This window comes from Dermacentor albipictus, chromosome 3 (assembly GCF_038994185.2).
Source record: "Dermacentor albipictus isolate Rhodes 1998 colony chromosome 3, USDA_Dalb.pri_finalv2, whole genome shotgun sequence".
In the NCBI taxonomy this organism is placed as follows: domain Eukaryota; kingdom Metazoa; phylum Arthropoda; class Arachnida; order Ixodida; family Ixodidae; genus Dermacentor; species Dermacentor albipictus.
Window position 1 is genome coordinate 130,632,454 of NC_091823.1, and position 20,016 is coordinate 130,652,469.

General features: G+C 44.2%; 1 protein-coding gene across 1 annotated transcript in view; it reads left to right on the plus strand.

The window, feature by feature from the left end:
* LOC135921136 (soluble guanylate cyclase 88E-like) overlaps positions 1–20,016 on the plus strand; it is a 131,386-nt gene that overhangs the window by 25,791 nt on the left and 85,579 nt on the right. Inside the window, exons 4-5 of the mRNA XM_065455458.2 lie at positions 3,464–3,535; positions 16,894–17,103. Of these exons, the coding sequence (XP_065311530.2) occupies positions 3,464–3,535; positions 16,894–17,103 (282 nt within the window). The remainder of the gene's footprint in view (positions 1–3,463; positions 3,536–16,893; positions 17,104–20,016) is intronic.

Consider the following 20,016-nt stretch of genomic DNA (forward strand, 5'->3'; position numbering starts at 1 on the left):
CAGATGAGCGCACGCTAACTGTCGCGCTCAATTTCCAGAGATCAACCTTCAGGGAAGTTAGCAATATTAATAAGAAAGAAAGAATGAATACTCCAATAAAGTTAGTTTGTATTTATGAAATATTCGCTGTGGTGATCCAGTGGCTGTCTCGTCGCATTGTAGAGGGCGAAGTCCCGCTCTCGATTCCCGAATGCGCTGTACGCATTCCAATGAAAGCGGCATGAAAAATGCTTGTAAACCACGTGGTTGCACATTGAAAAAACCCCGGGGGTCGACAATAATCCTGAGCCCGCCTCTATACGGCTTCGTTGAGAATCCAGCGCTAAGTTTCGCGACGTCAAATGCTACAATATTTTTTTTTATTCTTGTTGGATTGCAAGAATGGCTTCTGCAGTTACATATCTCTCACGCTGATTCCTGTGAAGCTGTGAATGAAAATTAGGTTTGGCTGGTCCACTTTTCCATAGAACGCGCTATAACGCGTCTCTTTCCTTCTTACTGCTCTAGCTAATGTGTTTAATGCCAGCGTCACTGAAAAGCACTTGACGCCTCATTCTTTCCGTGTTTGCAGCGTCGTAGTGTTCCTGAAATTCCTTGCTCAAGTCGAGCAAAGTAATTTAGCCTCCCGCAGTGTAGTACCCACAAGCAACGTCGTGTCATTAGCGTAGTTTTACGACCAACGAGGTCGCCTCCTCTTGTTCCTGCTTACTCGCGCTGCTTTTCTTCTTTGATCGGCTAAGTGCACTCATCCTGAGGGACGAAGAAAGAAACTACCGATCAAGTACAGTGTCGAGTGCAAAGGAGCTAGCACAACGGCCTTAGCAAGAATCAGCCATTTTAGTTTACGACTCGGCGTGGGAGAGTCGTTAAGGCCTGGTAACCACCGCGGTATCGTTGCAGTTTTACGGCGCGGTTAGGCCATGAGATGGCACGCCGCTTGGTCAGGGGCAGCGAATGGTCAAAAGGCTGGTAGAGAAAGCGAGCACGCGTCGGGCACGTGGACAGTTGGGGGACTGTCGCCGCGCTACCGTGCCGATGTACAAAGAGGCAGAGACACGGAGGACAATGATGGCGCGCACAGTAATTATTATAGAGCTGGAGTACGTGACCACAATGACCTCTATGCACGTTTGAGCTACGTGGTGGAGGAGCGATTTTTCTGTGCTGGGTAGTTACTAGCTTGCAGACAGTGATTTCTAAAGAGGCCTGACATTTGCAGCAAATAAAAGGAATTCCAAGTTACGGTATGGCTGCTGGTGACAGAATGCTGTATTTGAATCACTGACATGCAGAAATGCCGCTGTCAAGCAAACCCTTGCTGTTGCGCAATAATTTAGTGCATTTAGCAATGAATACCTACATTTTGGGGCACTTAGTGGCAGTGTTCAATGGTGAGACCACCGTATTAGCCCCGGCTTGATCATAAATGCAGCGCTAAAATTTTTTTCACCTTATGTAGTTCACAAACTACTGACACAATATATGGAGAGCGGCACAGGTTAAAAACTACAAAGCAAACTAAATTCATTCGAACCGAAGGCCCATCGATCGGCAAGTGGTGTGAAGAATTTTCACCAAAGAGCACCTTTTAATTTTCTTCGCAGTGACTTCAATTCAATAACTGAAATATCTTCAGAGACGTAGTGATGACAGTATGCATTAGTTTGAGCATAGAACTGCCAGTACTAACAATAAATAAATATGAAAACTAGCGTGTACGAGGCCACCATGATACTCAAAAGCTGCGGCCACATAGAAGACATTCGCATTGCAGGCGTGGAGTCTCCGGGAGTCATTGTGTTTACGCAAGGGTAGGGCGCCTACTGAGGTCTGATCACGCACGAGCGGTTAGCCCACCGTTTTATGCGGAATATTTTTCACGGGCAACATGTCGCATAACATTTATTTTGCGCCTCACAGACGCCTCAGCAAATGCAGGCCTATTTACTGGTGAATAGGAACTCGCACAACCTCCAAAGAAATAATCTGGCAGATAGACTAGGTATCCGTAAAGAAAGGAATCCGCACAAAAGCCCTATAAAGATTTCTAAATGCACGCTTTACTTAACGGCCCGAACCTTGACGATGGTTGCTCAGGTCTGGAGAGTGTATTGTGAACAGCGTTAGAAATAAGACAAAAGCTCACTGACGGCTTCCTGGAAAGCCGGCCTCCCTTCTGAAGTTCACTGAAAGGTTTCTGTTTCTTGCTCTCTATTTCGTATTCTCGCCATAGAGTTCTGGGATAGATGTTCAAAGTTTGTCAACATGAAACAGTGAATTTGTGTTTAAAGCCGGTAAATATACTTCCTCGAGCGCCGAGAGAACAAAAAAAAAAGAAAACAGTTTCAGGAGCTCCGTCCTTCGACGGGAGCCTGGTTCTGGCATACGGATTTGCAGGAATCTCTGTTTGCGCACTGATTAGGAGCGCACTGTCATGCTGACAAGAAGCAAATTTGGGACCTACTCAGTTCTTAAGCGTTTATACTTCGGTACGCCCGGTCCTATACGGCAGCAGCCATCCTTTGAAAGTCGGAATACTGAATGAGCCCATAATCGTGCTTGATCGCCACGGGCGCATGGCACACGTGACACGTGCAAACAAAGCATGTCAAGGAAGCGAATTTTCGCACGTGAGAATAAGATATGACGGAGCAGTACATGTCAGACATCTTTGGAAGGGACTCTAAACTACAAAATAGAGTTCGGTAGAATGTGCGTGCCGTTCATATCTGACGTTGGAACGAAGGGCCAATGGCGTAATCACAATAATTGTGGTTATAACTATTCGGCTTGAAAAGATATATGCAAATACCAAAGAGAAAAAAAAAAGAAAGGAAGCTCAGTTGCAAACTTTGACTTGCCGCGGTGTTGCCATAGTTGTATAGCATCCGTCTCGTAAAGCGGGGGGGGGGGGGGGGGGGTTACTAGGTTGTGATCATGGTACCAGTGGAAACCCAGTAGGTTTCGTAATGATTAGAGGGGATACTCAATTTTGAAGGCCTCCTTTCAGAAGAGGACTATATAGAGATTTCTAGGTGTGGTATCAGGGCGCCCCTAGTCCTACTGCAGATGGCCTTGTTGTCGGGCGTCCGTTACGGCTGTGGGAGTCGGATTTTTGAATACAACCCTCCTTGCAAGATACTGTTTAAATTCAATGCCTACCTGAAAATTTTCCGCACCTGACGTAATATTTTGCAAAAACTAGTTTCACGAAGAGCTCTTGCTTAAAAACATATGCCGTATTTCTGATGTCTATGCATTTTTGGTACGTTGCATGCTTGAATGTGCCCTGAAGAAAAAGAAGAAGAAGACGAAACACTCTGAGGAGTTCTTATATTTTGCTTTCGTTGATACTTGCACGGCCATTTTGTTGATTTTTCAAAGGAGCTCATAATTTTTATTTGCAAGAAGTGATGCTTATTTTGCTTTCTTTCTTTTGCATGGCCGCGTTTCTTTCTCTCAGTTGGAAAACAATATATTCGTATCGGCGAAGGTCCTGGACTCCTTAATAAGAAGTCATCGAGTGGGCATTCAGGTAGGCACTTGTTTCAGAGACCACGAAGCAAGATCTCCCAGGCTTTCTCTTGGCCTGATTGTACTTGGCAGTAGCATAATAATGGTTATAATATGTATCATACTTACATTTTTTTAAAGAAGAAGCACTTGTTTTTGTCAACGTATTAAGAAGCTTTTATTTGAAAGCTAGTTTACACGTTTACAAAAAAGTGCGAACAGAATGACGTGACTTTCTTCAGTATTCACCCTTTATACCACACTTTCTTTTAAAGCTGTTCCCCGTAATAAAACAGAGAGATAAAAAAAAAAGAATGATGGCAAGGGGGAGGGGGGGGGGACCAGCGGACCCTCTAGCACCAGTGGTAGCCATTGAAGGCTTAGCCCAGTTTTTAACAGTATTCAAGGGCGTTTCCAGTTCGTCCCAGAAGTTACCGTTGGTAAAACTTGCCACGAGAGTCAAGCCAGGACTCGTTTTATTTTAACCATGAAAAGCAACTCCCGATCTTAACAAGCATTTCTCTCGGGTGTAAAGACCGCTTTCGCGACGACCCTAGTGCGAGAGACGTGCTGGTGTCACGTGGGCCAAGTAAAATGTGGTGCACGAGTCTCAAAGGGGAGAAATCACAACAGACGCGAATATGTTCGAGTGTCACATCGTGCAATCATTTACTATCATCTGCCAGCGCCATTCTTGGCGATTTGGCTTTGTAAAGACGGCCGCACATAACGAAATACCGGGAGTGTCATAAGAAATCTCCTTCTTTTTCGCACTGGCGTTCTTTTAAATTGTTGCGGCTGTGTTCACAACAGGCACCGATGAAAAATAAAAAGAAAGAATAAACTAAGCGTCATTCAGATAAATTGTGACTGGAAAAAACATGCGATAATAAGCGCACGTCTCTGTTGCACGTGGTGCCGCTTACACAAGTTACCTTGCACGTGAATCTTCGCTTCGGCTTTACGTTGATCAACTTTACCTAGAACGGTGTCGGTGCTTCACGGCTCGTTGAAGACCATTCGCTTACTACGGCGTGGAATTGTAGACTCGCCTAGCATGTAATGAGCGAATGGTGGTTGTTGCTTCGAAGATATTGGTCTTCCTCCTTTTTTTGCTTGCTTTTGATTAGCTTGACGTAGGACAGTCAAGATGCCTGAAAAAAGCTGACACAAAGCAGCACAAAAGCAAACGGCGCATTCGACTGGTTGGTACAGAGTGAACTGAAAATACTTCTAAGGTTGGGAAGTATAGCTTTAAAGGTGCATTAAGAGAAAACGTAAGTGAAATAGCTGTAACCTGGCCTCATTATCGTCGTTGGAGCTTATTCTAATACGCTATAACTTGCTCTCGGTGCTAAAACGCCATCTGATCGCGCACCTCGGATCCACACATCATGCAGTGAAGCCTTCAGATTTGAGACTTCGCAAACCAGTGTCAACCGCAATTGCTATTAATAATAAAACGCTGACTACTGTAGCCTTTAGCCTTTCGCATTGCAGTGTTCTATGTAGAAAATGGGCATCAAATTGTTAACGGTAATAAACTTAGTGATGAAAAATAGAATGCTGCAGTATAAACACACCTTTGAGAAACTACATACTTAAGCGGGCATAGCAAGTAGAGGAAGACGAAAGTACGCAACCCATTTGTCTGGAAGCACAAAAAAAGAGCGAGTGTTCATGTGACGAAATATTATAACGTCATTTTGGGCACATGCCGGCCACATCTTTTCTTTGAAATGGATTGATGGATAAAACTTTATTGGATCTATTTAAATGTGGTTCGGCCCCTAAAGGAGAAAATACAGAGGTCTGCACATGCTATTCATAATTATTGGGCATTCATAGGCCTTCCGAATGTCCAATGGAACTTGTATCCTACCGACATTTCGCATATATGCTGTAACATATTTCGACGAACGCCGGCTAGAATTGTGCTTATTCGATGTTCAGACGTGCGAACCCAGCAGCCAGTGCTGGGTATATAGCTGGGAAACCAGGAACATCGACGACCCTACATTAGATATCTCATGGGAATGAAACATTAGGAATACTTAATTCCTGAACTAGGTTACCACCGGCTCTGTGGCTGCAGAGTGCAAGGTGGACCACCAATGCAGCCACAAATGTGTTTGGAAGTGTATGACACTGAAATGCGTACTACCCATGGAGGAAGAGCTCATTTCTGCACATCTCCACAATAGTTTTGGTCTGCACTTCGCCGACAAACTCAGCGCGCAAGTGTCAGGGCAAGCGGTGGAGAAACGCGACACAGCGCTACCACCTACCACGGCATGTAAACCTTCACACGCGACAAAGCCTTCGCGCGAGTAAACCTACGTCTCAAAGAGTCAGTTGCCGTTCGACAACAAATGCGCCAGGCGGCCAGTTCCGCCAGAGCACGTGCCCTTAGGGGAGAGTGCGTACGTACAACTAGGCCGAAAGAGGTAATGAGGGATGGATCGATTTTGTTGCGAACAGTCCACAATGAAGCAGAAGAGCGCACGGACAAGGCCAGACAAATCGTCTTTTCCATGGCTAAGCCATCCGTATCGCCAGCGCTTGGGACGAATGCAAGCCTCTCGCGTTTCCCGCTGTTCCTGCTCGGCGTCGCCTGACTGCTAGTTTAAGCTTTACGCTACCTATGCTACCTGTAAAACTGTTCCGCACACCCATTTACAATTGGTGGAGGTGCGGTCCCCGTATCTCAGCAATACAATAGTTAGATATTGCACTTGAGCGATAAGTAAAGTCGTTTGGAGATAAGTGCTTTTTTTTCTAGCCAACATACTTTGTCCATAGTAGGCTTCTGCGAATATTAAATAATTTCAAATTTCGATCTAATAATATTCTATTCGATATTCTCTTTGGCTTGAATTCTGGTATTTGAAGCTGTTGAAGTCTTCAAAAGGAACAATTATACGTACGTTTCCGAAGAACAAGAAGCCAATAATAAAAAGAAATTCCGTGCGTTTACTCGTAGAAATAACTTCATCATACTATGGCAGTATGTTCGTAAAAGAAAAGTCGCAGTGTCGCTCGAAAAGCAAAGCATCGATTGCGATAGAAAATTAGCAGACAGCTATACAAAGTAAGGATAGAAGGTTCATTGGCCATGTAAACTTGTAAAGATTCGCTTATTAGGTTAACAAGCGTTGTATCACGCGCACACGAGCAAACATGAACACATCTCTCTCGATGACCACGCTGACTGGCTGCCAAAACGCTGGAGTGAGGAAGCGCGGCAGCAGCAGCGGGCGAATTGACCTTCGTGCTCCCTCGCTCTTCAACGCGAATCGAGTGGCGAGAACACAGCGCACACGAAGCTAACAACATGCAGGCACCCTGCCAGCATTGCAGAACGCTTTGAAGATAGGACTCGCGCGGCCATGCCATGCGCAGTGAGCACCGGAGTAGAATGTTATGCTCCTTCGCCTCCTCCCCCCCCCCCCCCCCCTTCGCCTACCCGGTACCTTGAGCGCGATGGAGGACAGCGCGCTACCTCCCCGCTTTCCTCCCTTGAGTGTGGAAGTAGAAATGATCCATACATTTTTTCTGATATCAACAATTATTTGTTCATCATTTTAGCCTTTATGCAATTATTCGCTTTCGATGCAACGTATTTTCATCGATTAGTTGATTAATCGAAATTTTCCTCGGGCCCCTTGAGACGGTTGAAGCACAGTTATGTACTTTTGTAGGACCCTATAATATTGTTTGAGAGGTAGAACCAAATTTGGAACACAAGTGTAGAGACGTTTCGTAAAAGATAATATGTAACTTGTTAAAGACAAAATATATTTCGCACTAGTGGCTTTTCAAATAATAAACAATGTATGATGTAGAATGACACTTAGGGCAGAAATAAATAGGATGCATGGCACTAGTGAATCCCTGTACACTACAGTTAAACAAGAAATAAGAAAAAAAATGGCGAAAGTGAAAGGTGAAGTCGAACTGATATGTGCGAGAAATTGCAAAATGCATAGGGGAAAGAAAATTAATGATTCGGGATTCTAAACCGCATGATCTTTTCTACAGAGCGAAGGAATGTAAATTGGCTGGGGCGTTTGGGGGTGAAGCTGACACTTTCTTTGAATGACCACACAGAAAGCATGCGAGAATATTACATGATCGGTCGCTATCGATTTGGTGGAGTCGACATGCGCTCCATGGCTACGTCGAATACATGCCCTAAACCGGCGCGAACGCTGTGCCATGTTTTTAGTGGGCTGTAAGTGACGCGGCGATCAACGAGTGGGTTGCCATAGCGTGCCTTCAGATGCTAGGGCATTTCAAGTCTCCGGCTGAGGGCGGCGTAGTGGCGTGTGCGGTGAAGGGGGGTTAGGTGGTGGTTGGGGGTGGGGTAGAGGGGAAATGCTGGGCTCGGCATCGCTCGGAATCGGTGAAAACAGTTGACAGGCGTTCTACCACAGCCACACAGTCAATGCTCGCTTGTCGTCGTTCCAGTGTCATTTCAAAATTTTCGCGCCACTCCTGTCAAACTCTCGAAAACGAATAACCAAACAGGTCTAATCGATTAAGTCAACTAAATGAAAGGTCGACATCGATGAAGATCGCTCATTTGGTGGGATATATAATAATCAATCTATTAAGAATTCATCGATATTACCAACTCTACAGGCGAGATTAAGCCACCGCGTACTGTCGGCTCCCAATCGCGCGCTTTTAGTCGCACATACCTCATAGGACGCGCGGCGACGATGTTAACTGCACTTCGATTTTATACTGAGAATCACGGTGACGCCAATCACGACGGCGGTAATGTGCCTGGAGTGTCCATGTAATTGCGATCGCAATAAATATCTCCGCTCGCAGACGCACGAGCCTTCCACCTTATCGAATAGTCCAAGCCGGAAACTTTGCCCCAAAGGCAGTTCCACGGCAGCGTGGCCTGCACTGCCGTGGAACCGCACTCCAGGTGAAAATTTGCGTTGCCATGAAGCTACACCTAAAATAAAAATTCGCGTATAAGTGGCACGCCAATTTTACTGCCAGAGTGTGAAAAATGCTTCAGCTGCGCGCTTGTAAGACGAACTTCTTAAGCTCGCTTCTATACGGAAAGCATCAAGGTGAACTTGTGCATCGAAGCATAAACTGCCGGCGTCCCCCAGTCAAGGTTATACTTCACAGCATCGCGACGACGCTCGACAGGCGAACGCGAAACGCTGTCGGGGCCTCCATCAACAAAATTTTGAGGACACTAAAGCTCCACAGTTAGCATGAGGCTGCAAACAAATTTTCTGTACATCTGCTGATATAAGAAACATTCAATTTACATTTTTGCATAACAATACCTCAATAACGGTCCTTAGAAAATAAATTGACTCCAGAGATGAATCTGTCTCCTTTTGTCTTGTATGCGAAGAAACGACGTTTCCTAGGTTTGCCAACATCTGGACCTTGCAGAAATCCCATAACTATTTGAATTGTTCACTTAAAAATTATTCGGTAGTAATTACAATTCGCTTCGCCTTCGCTTCAAACGAAATACGTATAGAGCCTAGTCCAAACTCATCCTCGGGGAAACAGACATCTGCTGTGATAGCCCTAAGAAATTTTCTTGCGGACAGCAACCTGATTATTTTACTTTGATTTCTCAAATTTTACAGTCTGTATACATATTGTGTTTGCTCTTAGTACAACTAGAATGATGTAACAATCGTGAGTTCATGTGCGTGCACATGATATTGTGTTTTATTGCACGTATGCGTGAACTTCTATCAATGGGAGTAAATAGAAGACTCGTCTTTCGGTGAGCTTTCATTGCGATAGCAATTATTGAAAGATCCAGGCGAATTTTCGCCATCGGCGCCCCCGTGATGTTTCGTATTTATTGATGCGCTCTACCCGCACCTCCCAGTTAGGTTAGCTGCTCAAGGAAAAAAAAAACAATTCACCCACGTTTACGATACTCCCTAACGCGAAATGTGAGCCCAGCTCAATGCGTGTTTTTATTTCGCGATATGTTGCCTGGCATGGACCATCGGTCTCGTGCAGCACGTTGCAAACAGAGCGAAGTGTGACGCCACTGCCTCGCTAATCGGGAGTTCATGAGAGCCAGCGCGGGGGTGACGCGAGGGCATGATTCAAAGAGGTGCCGCCGACGAACATCCCAGACGACGCGCCCTACTCTGGCGCCATCTTGTAGCCACCATCGCCGCCCTAGGCTTTCCTTCTCACTGTTTCGCCATACCCTCCTGCGCTTTCTGCCTCATGGTTTTGCTGCACCCTCGTCTCCACTTTCCTCGTCGCGCCTCTTCTCTCTCGGCGCTTTTGTCATCTCCCGCTGCGCGTGGCATTCCCTCTCCCATTTCGTTGTACTCGTTGGCTCGGTTACGCCGTGAACGCCGAGGCTTGCTGCAGGAACGGGTGCCTAAGAGCTGCGCTCTAAAAAAGCTTGAAGAAACGCGCTGCAAGAAACAATAATAACTCCTACGATGTTCCATCGTCCGAGGATTGACAACCAAATACCGCAGGTCTTATAGCTTTGACACAAGAACACTTTTAATACTTCGAGAAGGGAAACCGTACCCTCGACAGTGGAACGGAAGTAGGAGTAGCGGTGGCGTCGTAAACTAAAGCATGCGGCTGGGAGATGGCGCTGTAAAAATCAAAACTAATGTGGTGTAGTGAGCAATATTATCGATGCGATAGCGGCTAGTAAGGCTGGTAGCGCTGTTCGATCGCTGGTTTAGGGCATTTTGTTAACGTTGTCGGGGCAGTGTTCATATGTACAGTACTCTAACATGACTAAGGATATCTTTATTAGCTAGCCAGGTGAACGAGAGGCATCAGCTGGCACAAAAACACTTCAAACATGTAAGCCTACATTGTTTGTCGTCAATGGTGATCTTTCGTATCGGTCAGGTGGACTTAAGGCTGCCAGTGCCTGTGTTTGCAGCATTCAGAAACCTGGATGGCCACCTCTTTGATAAAACTGACAGGTGAAATCTAGCGAATTTTTCTCATCGCTTTCGGCATGCCGCTCAAAACACGGAGAACGAAGCTTCAGAGAAAGATATTTATGCTGTGGTACCGTGTTACTCTATTTGTGTACGGTGCTGCTTGCCGTATTTCACACTATACGTATATTGTCTGTGATCATGGATATAAGCTAGAGTAAAGAAAACTTAAAGCGTGCTCGGCAAAGATGTAGTGTCAGCAAGATAAGCTCGAACTGCAATGCCCCATTGTTTCAGGCATGTAGTGCAAGAAAAAAACTTTACGCTAAATTTTCCAGCTCATGTTGTCTACTCTCGGTATTGCTACTGCACATTTAGCGTTCACGTGCGGCAGTAAAGTTTTTGACACAGAAGGAGTACTCATAGGAAAGCGAGGATTCTAATGGAGACATTACTTAAGAGGACTTCTCCAAAGATTGTGTGAATAAACAAGGACAGTAAATAAACATAGTAAGACCAATGAATGCTTGCATGTCATTGGAAAAAGCAATTTATGGTTTCATGTTGAAAAAAACATATCGGTTTATGTATTCAAACAAGGAGAACAGATTGCTAGATGAACCCTTCAACTGAGTAAAAGACTTGAGCAAGTGAAGCCTAAGCCTGGTGCCATAGTTTTACGAAGCAAGCATATTTTTCAGGGCCGTAAGCATGACAAGTTCCCACGCTGAGGCTTTCTTTTGCTCATACACTGCCGACCTCCTGAATGTTAGGCCGAACTTACTATGCTCTGAGTATACCTGAAAAGCTTTTTGAGAACACGCTGTGCTCAGGTTTGTGATGTGCTGTTTGAAGGGAAAGAAAAATCGCGTTTAGTGATTTCTGATGTGTTTGAATTCTGGGGTAGGCCAATATCGAGAGTTTTCTCCTTTTCTAGCATTTTCCATCTTACTTTCCATGGCTAGCCAGCCTAGTTATTGATTTCATGCTAATTGTGCATGAACCATGTAAAACTGACTACAAGAGATGCAGTCACCATAAAGTGTCGATTCCTCAAAATGGCATCGAGCACTTTTGATCGTTTTAAAATTCTTTGCATTTTGAAGCAACAAATTATCGTTGTGAGGGAGCATGTGATACTTGACTGTACTGCCCATCAAGCTGATTTGCAAACAGCAGATGACGGAATTCGCGCATTAGCAAGTAGGAGCTTGCTACCTTGTTTCTGTTCTAGTCGTCATGGTTGTAATGACTAGAAAGGAAACAACTTATGACTCAGCATGTTACTTCTTCGTTTATCATAAAATGGTTTTAAATGCAAAGAAGCTTGAATGTCAAGTTTTAGCAATCCTTCTCGGCATAATGTAGAGCTGTAGACTGCTTCTTTCCTGCACGGGGTTCCCACCCCTCAATCTTGCAAACTTGCGAGCATTTCATGGTGGGCCACGCAGTTCAGTGGGACCTGTTATGATTATGGTGACGTTGTGTGGGCAACGTGCAGATCAGTATTTCCTCTCTTATCCGTCTTTCCGAAAAGAGAATTGATCAACCCATGACAAGCATCCAAACAAAAATTGAGCAACAAACGTTAGTCCAATAAATAATGAAACAGCGGTTCTCGGTGAGGGGATCAATAATATACATTGTAAGGATTCTGGCCCTTGTTGTTACTTCACCGGTCGCACATTCAATGTTCGCTTGTACGTCCAAGGGGACGCACAAATACATGCAGCCTCTTGGAGGTTGGAGTTGAAATAAAGCGGAGTCTCGATTACTATGGTACAAGTGTAAGTAAGTTTGGGATTCATGTCTGACTAAGAACAGCACGCACATTGCTCCAGGACAGTAAATCACCCACACAACACTATTTTGCGTGTGTATTTCTTTCAATGGTGGCCTTGGGTGTGCTGTGCTCAGTGAAGCCTGGATTAGAAGACAATCCTTTTTCGGACAATAGTGATAAACACAATCACTTATTACGTCTCAAATGCTTATGATCTAAGTATATCATCGGAGGTGCATTTTCCACTTCTATGCACAGAACTTAGCACGGTGATTCATTTATGCAAGAATAGTCACAACTATTATTTACGCTGTAGTCCATGCTAGGAACTTTAGCAAAGTGTCAAAATAACAAGAGCCTCGTTTCAATTGCCCTTAAACAACAATAACCATATAAGTATTGCTACTTGACACATCTAAGGGATGACTACAGGAATCAGCTTTATTCACCTCGCACGAAAATAAATTCAAAGCTTAAAATGAGAAGCAGTGCATTTTTACCCACCGGTGCGCACGCCCGCAAGCTTAAAGGTTAATTTTCTTTCCTGGGTGGTCTCCAAGGAGACAATGCTTGGTTCCAGCGATGAATGCTAGTCGCCCCGTTAGCTGAGATGGCAGAGGGCTGACCTGGAAAGGCGGTGGTCCCGGAATCGAGTCCCTGACCAGCCAAGTTTTTATTAAACTGCGAGGCCTTTATATTGAAGAACACGTATTAATTTCCTTCGTAGCGAGTGCCCTACGATTCGCTGGATGTCTTATTTTCTCTCTGTCAGTTCGCACTGGCCATAGTAGGTCGCCGAGGTGCCCCTTTTTACTAGCGTTCGCACTTATTTCTTGTACTTCTGTTTGTTTACGTGCTCCCTGCCTCGCGCCGTCAGAAAACAGGTCAACACCACTGGATATGTTTCGTTTTCAGCTGGCATCCTCTTTTGTAGAGGCCGTGTATACTGAAGGTTTTCTTATGTGCAGAGACGCCCTTTTTCGTTCTATTTTAACCTGCATCCTGCACCCGAATATGTTAGTTTCATCGAGCGTGATCTGAATGTTTCGCCATACTACTACGGCCATCACGGAGGCCGATCCTGTAGCGTCCTCGGCTGGGCGTCCAAGTGTGTCCAACTTCCCAGCCCTGGCATCGCGGAAACGATTCGAAGAGGGCCTTAGTGCAACTTTCCCCTCGTGTACTCGAGTAGGCGCTCCCTCCTTTTCCGATCCTTTATTGCCGTTTCTCGGCATTCAGGTCACGTACAGGTTGTCGCGTTTGTGAAACGGCCAATATATGTGAACGCTGCTGAGATGAAAACAAAGCGCATGCTATGGGACACCGTTTTGAATTGCTAAAAAAAAAGTTGAGCATGTTGTTTTCATTAGGTTATGGGTCACTGCGGCATTCACAATGGATCTCACTTTCATTCGGCCATGCGCTTATGGGAAAGGGCTGGATCCAATGCTTGGAAGCGTTATCCGTGATTCTTAATGCAGCCCAGGAAAGTACAGATGAAAGAGAGGACATTTCATAGGCACCGGTTAGGCATTCAGGATATAGCCGTCCAAGTTAGGAAAGGAATGCCACACGCAAGCAGTAAGAAAAATATGAGATTTGTGTATTCACAGTAAGGTGAATTAAAGTAGTAGGATTTAAAAAAAATGTGAGGTAGTTAGTCGTGCGCTGAAAAATATTGTGCGATATGTTTGTTCCAAAATTTATTTGTAACTTTCATCTGTATTAGTCTGAGCACTTTATTTAACTTATTTTCTATGATTCTTCCGGAAATTGTATATTAAAAATACATTGCCATAATTTTCATAGAACAGAAATTAATGTACGTAGTTTGATTTCCTCCTTAGATTTCTTATGATGGGAACATGGTATTCCCTGTACAAACTGTCTCTCGTAGCACTAAGACAGCTACCAAATAATGCGTTGCATAAATATTTTCTCGCAAATATTACGAACTGGCCGCCAGAGTTTGCGAGTGAGTGCACGATTGAAGTAGCAAATAGTAGAACTAACAGTTATTCGCGGGTAGAAGCCAACTGCGAATTTAATAATTATTAATTATGGTGGCATATAGAGTGGAAAAACAGATGCAAAATTACCAATTATCCCAGGCAAGAACGATATGATGAAAATGTTTGTATTTACATTTAAGACGAAGCCATGTTAGGAAACGGTGCCATGATGGATGACTGTTGAATAAAGGTGCTCTACCTGTAGGAAGTCATGTGAGATGGCTTTTCAGCTAAAACATTTCTTTCTGGGCCAACTACGAAACCATCATGGTCAATATAGTCCGACAGATTTCAACAAGCAATAGGCATGATTTCCCGTGCTGTTAGGTTATACTGGAGCTAGCAACAATTATCATTCAATAGAACAGGAAAATGTCACGAGGTGGAAAAATGGTTGGATTTACTCGCAGGAAGCCTCATGTTTCTCGAACTTACATATGGCCATCACTGACACAGTTTCCATGCGCAGAGATGGCGAAAATAAAATGCAGGTCATATAAAAAAAGCGGCATGCTGAGACAGCCTGAGGCTGTTTTTTGAATGTGAGCATTAATTAATAATTTAGCACCCTAATAGCTGATAACGTGCACGCCCGGTCCTACTTTCGTGCTGTGCAGCTCAATTTCTTGAACAACTTCATATTTAGCGGTGGGAGGTACAGCTGACCGGCGATACCCTGGCGGGACAAGAAGCTCTCGTCCAGCAAGTACGTCGAGCAGCCATGGCCAGTGGAGTCCTGGAATGAGGACACCACCCACTCGACCTCAAGAGCAACCACCTCGATGGTTCTAATAAATGTTTTTTCTCTCTCTCTCTCTCTCTCTCATATTTAGGCATGTCGGTGCACGCTGCTGCCTGAACAACTACGGGTTGAAAATGCGAAAATAGGAAAAGCGTATGGGTCCATAGTCATTAAACTCTCTTTTGCTATAGGTTATATCTGCAGTAGTAATATTTGCGTTTACCGCTTTAATTCTGTGTGAACCGCTTAATGTGCACCATTGAGTTTGCAGGCATTGATATTGCTGCATGTAAACTTTCCATCGTTTTCTAGGAGGACCTTATTATGACTCAACTTTGGTATATCGCTACCTGGTTTCACAGCCGCCACAATTCTCTTGACTGCTTCAGGGTTTCGAAATTGCCTTAATTCCTTAGTAGGCACTTGGTCTGGCCGTTTTCTTTATGTTTAGAGCGGGGCACTGACAAAATAATGGTTCATGGTTACGTGAATTTCAAAATTTTCTTTTTCTAATACTCATATGTTTCACAGGAAGTCTGTGAACATATATATGAGTGTGGGTGCATGCATGTGCGTGTGTTTGTGTGTGTGTGTGCGTGTGTGTGTGTGCGTGTGTGTGTGTGTGTGTGTGTGTTTGTGTATGTGTGTGTGTGTGTGTGTGCGCGCATGAGTACGGTTACCTAGATCAATTACTCATTGGGAATCCTTTGGGAATCACAAAGAAGATCGAGAAGAAGTTAAGGACCACGCAAATGACGATATAATGATAGATATTAGGCAAAACGTTAAGACACAAGAAGAGAACGGTGCGCTTCAGATAGCAAACGGGAATTGCCAATATTCTAGTTGACATAAGGAGAAAAAAGAAATGGAGTTGAGCAGGCCATGTCATGCGTAGGGTAGGTGGACCATTAGAGTTACAGAATAGGTACGAAGGGAAGGGAAGCGCATTCGAGGATGGCAGAAAATGAAGTGGGGTGACGAAATTAGGAAATTTTCAGGAAAAACACGGAATCAGATAGCGCAAGATAGAGGTAATTGAAGACCGCTGGGAGGGGCCTTCGTCCTGCAGTGGACATAAAGAATTGGATGCTGCTGCTGATGATAAACGGAAAGAATATTTCTGTGCGGCCAGACATGAAGGAACCTTTCCACTCTGAGTATCCAAACTTTGGTTGGCACGTATGATAGCATATATTTACAATCGTCTATCCGAAAACAGAGCGATATTGTCGACTTCGAAATAGATACCCCTCGTAGCGTTGGCAACAGCGCACATTGCGCGAACGAGTTGGATGTCTTCATTGAACGAATACCAGAGGGTGCTCGAACATTGGTGACATAATGTCTCTCAAGGCCTTCATAAAAACGTCACTTTAACATTTCTTTTCTGTGATTGGAACTACTCATTTCATATAGGCCATATTTGATCAATCACTCCAGCTCCAGACAGCTGAAAGGAAATGCATGCACAATTGAATAGTTCATAAATCATCTGCACAGTGCTTTTGGACATGAACGCTCGGTAACGGGGTAGTTTGAGAAGGCGCGCGATAATTACCAGGTAATGTAGCATACTGTAAAACGAATCAACGCCAATATATATATAACGTCGCGAAGGCGAGCACGTACAGCGAGCTGTCTTTATTTTTATGGCCATTACGAGCACGTCATGCAACAATTGCGTACGTTGTCTACAAGTGGAATATTCGAAGACAATTGTTCTGTAAGGACTATACATTCCAATTAAAGTCCCGTCTTAGTATGAAGAAAGTGGCTGAATATTTGGTATGGTTCTTAAATAAGATATTTGTTCCAAAAGTGTGCGGCTCGTAATTCGCGCCACCTGAATAAAGCCACGTGCTCTTATGTTTCATATCTTATTCGCGTGCGTAACTGAGTGTTGCTGTCGAGCAGGATGAAGAGGACATGGTGAGCAGAACACTTCTACCGGTGAAGGCATTCGTGTTCCTCGAGATCTTCCCTTTCTGCGTCGTGTTCAACGAGAGCCTGAACATCACCAACATCGGCAACAGCCTGCAGGCCGTCATGCCCGCCGTGGTCGGAAAGCGCATACCCGAAGTGTTCGACCTGACCAAGCCAATGGTGGAATGCTCCTGGAAGTCGGTGAGCCACATGCACTCGCTAGCATGAGGGCACATGCATGAGCAGAGACTACTACCTAGTACTTGTCGCAAGTCATTTACTCACTATGCTGTACACATGATGTGTATATATTTGCAAATTTTATAGATATCAACCTTCTAGTAAGTTTGTAGATTGTCTTCATTCTTTATTCAGCGAGTGCCCCGCTTTGCCAAAAAGGCGTTACAGCAGGGGGGTTACAGACTTAAATAAAACTTTTCTGCATATATACAGCACACTTGCGACTCTTGCAGCCCGTTCCAATCTCTGATAGTCGTCACAAAAAAGGAATTGTAAAACGTAGTTGTCCTTGCACGGTAGTCTTTCCCTTTGTGTCGGTGGTCATTTGGACTGGATATGCAATTGAGTTCATCAAGGTAGCTATTACAAGCAATTCCAGTATTGCCATGAAAAACACAAATGGAAAACTTCAAACGCAGTTTCTGTGCAAAGAAAGCGATTCAAACCCAATTCCGTTTTCATAGTGGTACAGCTGTCTGTCCGCTTGTACCACCCTAAAGTAAACTGCGCAGCTCTATTCTGAATTTTTCGAAGCTTATCTATAGACCTGGCCTGCATCGGGTCCCATACAGGGCATGCGGACTCCAAAATCGGCCTAATACATGTGAGGCAGGCTGTGTTCTTTAAATTCTGGGGTGCCCATCTTAGGTTCCTCTGGAGAAAGTTAAGAGCCCTTGCTTCTTTACCAACGACGTAATAAATATTGGTATTTCAGGAACAATCATGCGATAAAACAACGCCAAGATATCGGCATGTTGGTTCGGTAGTAATCACATACTTATTTATGGTGTAAACTGTTTCTATTTGTTTGTTTTCTTTGGAAACGCGCATGTGCACACACTTTTTTGGATTCAGCGTCATTTTCCACTTTTGGCACCACCTTGTAATACGATTCAAATCGTCCTGCAAACAAAAGCCGTCACTTGCGTTGCCAACCTGCCAATATAAAACACAATAATCGGCAAACAAACATATGCGCAAGGAAATACCCACAGAAATATCATTAACGAAAATAAGCAATAAGAGTGGTCCAAGGACGGAACCTTGTGGCACGCCTGATGAAACATCAACATAGGATGAACACTTGCCATTTCAGTAGAGTAGTTTGCTGGGCCAGTTGGTGCATGCGAACATATAACGGTTTCCAGCAAGCACGGACGCGAGCACAAGTACATAGAAAAGGACAGGACTTGTCCTGTCCAGTGTTGCCCAGCGTTGTCGTGTCCGTTTCTACTTACTTGTGCTCACGTCCGTGCTTGCTGAAAACCATTATATGTTCACCTCTCATTTAAAAGCACGGATTGACGCCTTTTGAACCAGTAATTGGTTGTACAAGTTAGTACATTCTGGTCAAAATTTAGAATTTGCAGTTTGACCAGGAGAAGGGAGTGCGACATGGTGTCGAACAGTTTTCGAAAATCTATGCACACACAACCTGTTTGCCCACCCTCGTCAACGTTGGAAGCCAGCTCATGAAAGCACTCTACAAGTTGCGGTGTACAAGAAAAGCCTTTGCGAAAACCGTGCTGCTCATTGATCAGAACATCAATATCTGTAAAAATTTTACATGATATTGATGTTAATGAAATGGGCCGGTAATTTGTTACATCCTTTTTAGGGCCACCGTTATGAACTGGAACAACATGGGAAATTTTCCGATCATCGAGTAAAATGCCTGTTGAAAGGGATTTTGAATAAATTATTTAAAGGTAAAGCAATATGGACGTAGCACATCGGTTCAGTACACGAGGAGCGATACCATCAGGACCAACTGCTTTGAACTCGTCTTAGCTTTCAAAAAGAGAACACATACCGCGAACACTCATTTAAACCGGCGGCATCAGTGGAAACGTGCTTGGGTGTGGTTGGGAAGGAACGCCATGCTTGGGTAAAAACACGGATTGGAAATACGTATTTAAACATGTGGCTTTAGCTTCCTCATCGACTATAACCGTATCATTATAATTCAGTTCTCTGGTTCCAACATTATCAAATCCACACTCCGTGATATAATGCCAGGACTACTTGGGATAAGGTTGCATTTAAGTATTGAGCCCCTCTAAATATTTCTCTCTTGCTTATTCCACACTTCGTTTACACTACACCGTAATGCTTCCATTCTTTTCGCGTGTTAACTGCTTCCAGTTTTCTTTAATTTATGGAAAACTCGTCACCTTTCCTTGATTTCTCTCAAAATATCGGACGTCTTCCATGGCTTCTTGCTTTTATTAAGCTTGCCTTCTTGTATCGCAGGTATATACTTATCCAAGAGAGCTAACACCTTGTCCCCAAACTTAAGCCATAAATCGTTTACGCTACCTTTTTCAGCAAGGCACTCAAACACGGACAAATAATCTTCAAGCTTTTGAGCTATGCGTGAGTAGTCACCCTTGCTGAATAGCAAAACCTTTATTGCTGCGAAACATTACAAAAACGAAACATTTTTCTACATTATTTTTTAATGCCTGCAACAACTGCCATGTGGTCACTGATACCTGATGTATGTAGTAAGTTTCTTTCACTCTAAGCGGTTCTGGAAGCTTTTTGTTCTTTCTATTATGTTCTCGTTTTGTTCGTTCGCTTAGTGCATTTTTTATATCTGTTTGGGCAAGCGGACCCTTCAGTAGCAAAACTTTCCATACTGTCACATGTTATCAACATAAACAAAAAGGGAAATAGGGAACGGTGACAAGGGTCGCGTATCAAACGTATTATATAGGGTCGGCGTCCTGGGTGAAGGACGGTCTCACGACTGTTATTGTTTAGCGCAGCACGCTTTGCACCCAGGTCCTATTTCAAAGCTTTGGGCTTCGTTGACGCCGCACATTTCAAACTTTAAAGTTGCGAAAGTTATGCAGCAAGAAAATACGTAAC